Genomic DNA, 6,850 nt, shown 5'->3' on the forward strand with positions numbered 1-6,850 from the left:
CAACAAGTCGTGAGTAAATGGGATCAAATTGTTGTAATTCACTCTCAACAGGTTTTGAACCAATTTATATCTGTTATGGTGAAATCTAACATTTAACTTATCTTCATCAATTCCCATCAGATAACGTTAAAGCTTTTAAAAAATTTTTAATCATCGTGACGGAAATAAGTTGGCATATGCAAAATAAACTTATATTTTTTAAATTCTCGTTTATCCAGCCCAGATCATAAAACTAAAGACGTCAACATAATCATTTTATGGAGCACAAAACACTTTTAATACGATTTTGAAATTTTTTTGATCAATTAAAATTCTTGATTCTTAACATAAAAAAGTTTCAAAAACATTCTAATTAAGGTAAAAAATTGACATTTCTCTTAAGACGCTAAATCACGTGACAAATTTTTTCTTTTCACGAGACACCTTCAAATTTTACTGCTGAGAATTTACATAAAAAAACTTATTGATAGGGAGTTTCCGTGATAAAATGTTACGGGATAAAACTCCCAACTTATTGATAGAGATATAATTTTATTGTCCTCTTTTGTGCAGGCCTAACAGTGGGTAGTAAAAATTGCCTTGTCTTTATATTTTGAAGCAGAAACTTCAGAAAGCGGCTGGTACCTTCTCGAGATCTCGAGATAGCTATATATAAAAGCTATAAACGAAAAAAGAAAGAAAGAACGGACTTACTAGTATACTAAATATTTTCTTAAATCCTGGCGATGTATTAAAAAAAATATGCTTATTTACGAATTTATAGAGTTAATAAAAAAAACAGTTTTAATTAAAAATTTATTGTAAAAGATTTAATTATTTTTTAAACACACCGATCACATGGCTTTTAATATGACCCCTAAACGGTCATGACCCCTAAACGGTCAAAAATGTTTTTGTTGGAGTTTTGGACAGAATTAGAAACCAGCCAAAAAATGTAAGAACTACGAAAAAAAAAATTGTCATGGAAATTTAGTTCTGGCCTTTTAGTAATTGTGACAAACGTGTCAGTGAAAAGTTTTTTCGTTTTTTTAGCATTTTGGACTGATTTGTAATTCTTAAAAATATGTTTGGAGCTCTATTGAAAGCGGCCAATTTGTATTTCTGACAACGCTTAGCTAAAATTTGTGAGATCATTTATTTACTGTTTAGCTTACTTAAAAAAAGGAAAAAGTTCATCAAAATAATTGAAACGTCATTCAATTCTCGATACGCTTTTATCCGCTTTAGTTGCAATTATGATAAAATGACGACAAAATTAACAGAGGTTATAATTGTTCGTATTGCTCCAGTAAGTTGCATTGTAAACTGATAGGTTACTGTTTTTCTTTCGTGAGTTTTATTTAAAGAGAAAATGAGAAGCTAAGCAGTGGCTAAACTTCATTAGCACATGCATTAATATAATCACAATACGTGGTATTTAATAGCACAATGAGGAACCATTTTTATCTTGTAAATGACATTATTTGTACTTTACTTAAAACCTTTAATCTTTTTAAATGCTGCCTTAAAAGGTGTGTGACGGGCTAGTTTACAATGCTAAGATTTACGAGAAGATATTTTTATAAATCATTTTAAGGTCTTCTTCGTTGGATGCTGTAGCGGCTGTGCGCGGAAGTAAAATTTTTGTATTGAAATTGCATTTTGTAAAGTAGTCAACAGTCAGGTAGCTTCTTGAATGACAAAAGAAACGTTAAAAACATCTCAGTGGTAAACATTGCAGAACAGAGATTCATTTACTCGACAAAAACCCAGCCGCCATTAACTTATAAGGAGTTCAACCCAAACATAAAGCTTCAACTTTCGTCTGAAGGATCAAGTCATCTTATCAAATGATCGAATAAAGCTCTTTTCTGTGAAGCTATAATTATAGTCAAGTGATTTTTACTTTTAGTTACAAACTTGGATGAAATTTTAGTTGCTTTTCATGACATTTAACAATTATTATTCGATTTATTTATCGCTCAATTTTTTTTTTAACTTCCCCTTGATTTTGTTTTACATTACTTAATATAGCATTCTTTTAAATACTAAAGTGAGCAATTTAAGTGTATATATGTTAAAATGCCGTAGCTGTATGCTTTATCATTTACTCTTTGTATTTTTTACGACCTAGAAAAAGAAATTTATAGCGAAATTAAACTTATAATTCTTCAAAAAGTAATATTGGAAATCCGATAAAAAAGCTTTTAAAATCAAAATGAAGCTACCAGGAATCACATTTCCTCTTGTTTTGGGGGCTTTTCAGATTCTTGTACTCGGTTTGTTTGGTGCATATGTTAGTTACGATACCCAGTATCTAGGAGGCAATGGTGGTAATAGACTCTTTTATCCAGGTAAGAAAAACAGCTTGTTGTTTAAAATTAGTTGTGTTAAAAAAGTTTTTCCGCATTTTGTTATTTAAAGATATACATTTCTAATAAAATTGCGCTAAAAATTAGTTGTGTTAAAAACGTTTTTCCGCATTTTGTTATTTAAAGATATACATTTCTAATAAAATTGCGCTAAAAAAATTTTCGTCGTTTTTGTTGTCATTTTTGTTGTCGTTTTAATTTTAGAATTTCAAGACATTCACGTGATGATGTTTATTGGTTTTGGTTTCCTCATGACGTTCTTGAAGAAATACGGTTACGGAGCCATTTCATACAATCTTCTTCTTGGTTCTGTAACTATTCAATGGGCCACTCTCTTAAACAATTGGATAGGACAAAATATGAAGAAAGATGAAAATCGTTTTTTTGGCCATGTATCTGAAATCAATATTAATGTAGAAAGGTAAGTTAAAAAAGCTGACGGTTTTTTAAAGTCGAGAGATAGTGTTTTTTAGTTTTAGAAACGTAAATCATTTTTTACTCTTCAGGATGATTAATACTGATTTCACTGTTACTGCTATCCTCATTTCCTTTGGCGCAGTTATAGGCAAAGCCAGCCGCTTGCAGCTTCTTGTAATGATGATCGTAGAATGTGTGTTCTTTGCTATAAATGAAAACGTTCTGAACGAGTATTTGCGGATTTCTGATGCAGGTGGCTCAGTTGTGCTGCATATGTTTGGTGCATGTTTTGGTTTAGCTGTGTCTACGGTGTTAAGAAACTCTGAAGATAAAAGTGGAAAAGAGGGCTCTGAATATCACTCTGACCTTTTTTCAATGATTGGTAAGTCTTTTTCAAGTCTTACTTTTGTAATTTCCAATGATTTTATTTAAAATAGTGTTTGCATTTAATTACTTTCATTAACAGGTACTTTATTTCTTTGGGTTTATTGGCCCAGTTTTAATGGAGGTATGCTTGGAGTTAAACCTTTTCAGCAGAACAGAGCTATTGTTAATACATATTACTCTCTGACCGGAAGTGTCATAAGTACTTTCGTAATCTCTTGCCTCGTTAACAAAAAGTTTCGATTCAATATGGTGAGTCTTAATATTTTCCTATTTGGTTTTTATGCTATATTAAACTTTGCGATGCATATAATTAATTAATTACATATTTTGTTTAATAAGGTGCATATCCAAAATGCCACAATAGCTGGTGGCGTTGCAGTGGGGACTTGTGCAGATCTTATGATTAAGCCTTGGGGAGCAATTTTAATTGGAATACTCGCTGGCGCCATGAGTGTTATTGGTTTCGCACATATCACAGTAAAAAAACTTCTGAAATTTTCAAATATGATTATAACATTTACAAATATTTTTATATTACATGATTTATAATTGCAAATTAGTATTTGCAATTATAAGTAATAATTGCAAATTAATATTTATTGAATATTTAATTCTTCAAACACTATACGTTTTTTAGCCTCGTCTAAACCGTCATGTATTTCACGACACTTGCGGGGTTCTAAATTTGCACGCAATTCCTGGATGTATTGGTGGTATAACAGGAGCCATTGCTGCAGCATCCATTCCCAGAGATAGTTACGAACCGGGCGGGTAATTCTTTAAATAAGATTTATTTATCTAAAACTTATACAAAATTTAAAGTTAAATCTATTTACAAGTAAAGAGTTATTTTTTAAAAAAATGCAAAACACTGATAACCTATATATAAATTTAGGTGGCAATCAATTTACGGTTTTGACAATGGTAGAAGATTAGTTATACAAGGTGGATTCCAAATTGCTGCAATTATGGTAACAATTGCGTTTGGTGTTGGCGGAGGATGGCTCACAGGTAAGTTGTCATCAGTATAACTGCTTAAGTATAATTTAAACAATCTTTGTGTGTTTGAGCTGTTGGAAGCAAAAGTCAATAGTTTTTTTGGGATGTACTTTATTTACACTATTAGTCCCATAAGTATTATGTCCAATAAGTTTTGTACAGAATCACTCGTTTTAAACTACTACAAAAACCCACATTCCAGTCATTCAAAAGTATTGCGGGTACTCGGCAAATCTCAACGAAAATTTAACGGACTTGTATCTACTTTAGAAACTTCACATGTTTTATAAAAATATGACCAAAAAGTATAATTTTTCTTGTTTATTTTTTTCCATATCATGTTATATGTATGTATGTATGTATGTATGTATGTATGTATGTATGTATGTATGTATGTATGTATGTATGTATGTATGTATGTATGTATGTATGTATGTATGTATGTATGTATGTATGTATGTATGTATGTATGTATGTATGTATGTATGTATGTATGTATGCATGTATGTATGTATGTATGTATGTATGTATGTATGTATGTATGTATGTATGTATGTATGTATGTATGTATGTATGTATGTATGTATGTATGTATGTATGTATGTATGTATGTATGTATGTATGTATGTATGTATGTATGTATGTATGTATGTATGTATGTATGTATGTATGTATAACATGATATGGAAAAAACATCCTATTTCTTCACGCGTTAATTACCGGTTTAAATACCGGTTTAGCATTTTGTTAAAATATATTAAAAATTGAGACTACAGCTTAAGATTGATTTTGTTGTTTATTTGTTTGTTTTTTTTTTACAATTTCGCATTAAAAATATATTAGTGCCGACCTAATTAATATATAGAGGACACCTGCATGCGTAGTGAAGTTTTGAAATACATTTCTTTTGTTCGTGACTAATATGATTTTATAACTGTTTTTAAAGATTTAAAAATAGGATTCGCGTACAAGACTTTTGCCAGCCAATTGCTCACTGTGCACCGATACAGAGCTAGACAAGTTTAGTACGTGTGCGTAAAAAGATATTTAGTTAACGGAAATTACTTTAGCGTCTTTTGTGATTATGTAAAACAGGCTTTATCTTTTGTAAATTCTATAGGTATCGTGGTATCCCTCTTGGACTGCCCGGATGAAGATGATCGTTTTGACGATAAAGCAGAATTCGAGGTAACTTTTACTTGATCACTTTTAGCTTCGCCAAGAAAAAATACCAAGAAAAAAACAAACTTTCATTCAAAATTCGTCAGAGGCAGATCTAAGGTTATCATCATCTACGATGGAGCGTTAACAACAAATCTAAATGATTTTTTTGAATAGTCGTTAAACTCCATCACTAAACTGTGTTCGTCTAGTTTTACTAATTTTTTAAAACAAATCATTTATGATCCAACATAAAAACTATTATTAACATTTATTATCATAAAACTACTTACGCTCGAATCTAAAATACTTCGATAAAGAATCAAAAAGATCATTTTTATCTAAAGTAAGGTTTAAACAAGATATTTTGGTGAGCAATTTCATGAATCTAAGTGAAATAAAGATCCTGGGATATAAGATTTTATGTAAGTTCAACCAAATCTAGTTCAATTAAAATTTAACTATAAAATATAACTATATATAAACTATATGTAAAGATATGACACATTTTTGATAATTTTAGCGAGTAGTCTTAAAGTATACTTTTTAGCTCTAAACTTTTATATTACAAAAGATTTTTATACTTTTTTTGCTTTGTTTTTTGATTTTTACTTGTAGTACTTTTACACCATCATTTTTTTTTTTTTTTGTTTTTGTTGAAAAAACAAGAAAAAACAATTTGATCTCAAAAAAAAAAAGATTGTATTTTGTTTTTAAATTCTTTTGTATTGAGTTATTAAGAACCGACCCAACATAAGACAACTTTAAGACGTGTTTAACTCATCTTTAAGTCATCTAGATGTCCTAAAGTCGTCTTAAAGATATCTTATGTTGGATGGGAAGAACGTCAATCACTGTAACATTGTTAATTATTACTGTTATTTATTCAGATGCCTGATCATAAGCAAAACACCAAAATGAGTGATATGGAGCTGGGAGTTCAAAATAAAAACGCAAATTACGGTGAGCATTAAAAAAGACTCAGTATATTACCACTACGGTTTCTGTACAGAAGATGCTGGAACAGAAAGCAATTTTTTTACGTTCCATTTTTTATGTATGTTTAAAATGTTTATAAAGATAACAAATAGAATGTTAATAACGCTGCTTAACGTGGCAGGTGTAGAAAATCGCCTTCCGTTCTCAGACTAATTTCCAGCTATTTACTAAAATCAAAAAACACGACGGTTAAAAAACGTGAGTGGAAATGAGCCAAACAATTATTTTCTATTTTGCTCGACGATTTGATGAAAATCATTGTTTTTGGCTTGATTGTTTTGATTCGACAAAACTCGGCGATAGGTTCAATTTTGCTCGAAGAATTCATAAAACCTTAAAAATGTTTTGACGGTTTTTGAATTCAGGGGGATTTGATTTTACTGTTTATCTGATTTCTGCACTATTTCAACTAAATCCTTAAGGTGGTAGTACACCAATAAAAGTGAAAAAAAAATTTTTTTTTTACTTTTATAATTTAACCAATATAATCATCGTAGATTTCGAATTTTTATTTGATTTAGTTAAATAAAAAAAGC

General features: G+C 30.0%; 1 protein-coding gene across 1 annotated transcript; it reads left to right on the forward strand.

The window, feature by feature from the left end:
* Positions 1-1,329: 1,329 nt before the first annotated feature.
* Positions 1,330-6,445, forward strand: LOC145194995 (ammonium transporter Rh type C-like). Its single transcript, XM_090070100.1, has 10 exons — positions 1,330-1,449; positions 1,577-2,333; positions 2,556-2,772; positions 2,858-3,150; positions 3,235-3,404; positions 3,495-3,632; positions 3,793-3,926; positions 4,051-4,166; positions 5,275-5,342; positions 6,206-6,445. Exons 2-10 carry the CDS (start codon positions 2,198-2,200, stop codon positions 6,287-6,289), a joined length of 1,356 nt encoding a protein of 451 aa, XP_089926226.1. The 5' UTR covers positions 1,330-1,449; positions 1,577-2,197; the 3' UTR covers positions 6,290-6,445.
* Positions 6,446-6,850: the final 405 nt, after the last annotated feature.

The sequence above is a fragment of the Hydra viridissima genome, unplaced genomic scaffold (genome assembly GCF_058129835.1).
Source record: "Hydra viridissima isolate aposymbiotic clone 2 unplaced genomic scaffold, HvirCarnegie_v1 scaffold_13, whole genome shotgun sequence".
NCBI classification, from domain to species: Eukaryota; Metazoa; Cnidaria; class Hydrozoa; order Anthoathecata; family Hydridae; genus Hydra; species Hydra viridissima.

Bases quoted from the DNA above. Each gene is read 5' to 3' on its own strand.
- LOC145194995 (XM_090070100.1), top strand. From the start codon at position 2,198: ATGAAGCTACCAGGAATCACATTTCCTCTTGTTTTGGGGGCTTTTCAG. The intron at 3,405-3,494 runs GTGAGTCTTAAT...TTGTTTAATAAG, and splicing joins AAAAGTTTCGATTCAATATG to GTGCATATCCAAAATGCCAC. The intron at 5,343-6,205 runs GTAACTTTTACT...TTATTTATTCAG, and splicing joins ACGATAAAGCAGAATTCGAG to ATGCCTGATCATAAGCAAAA.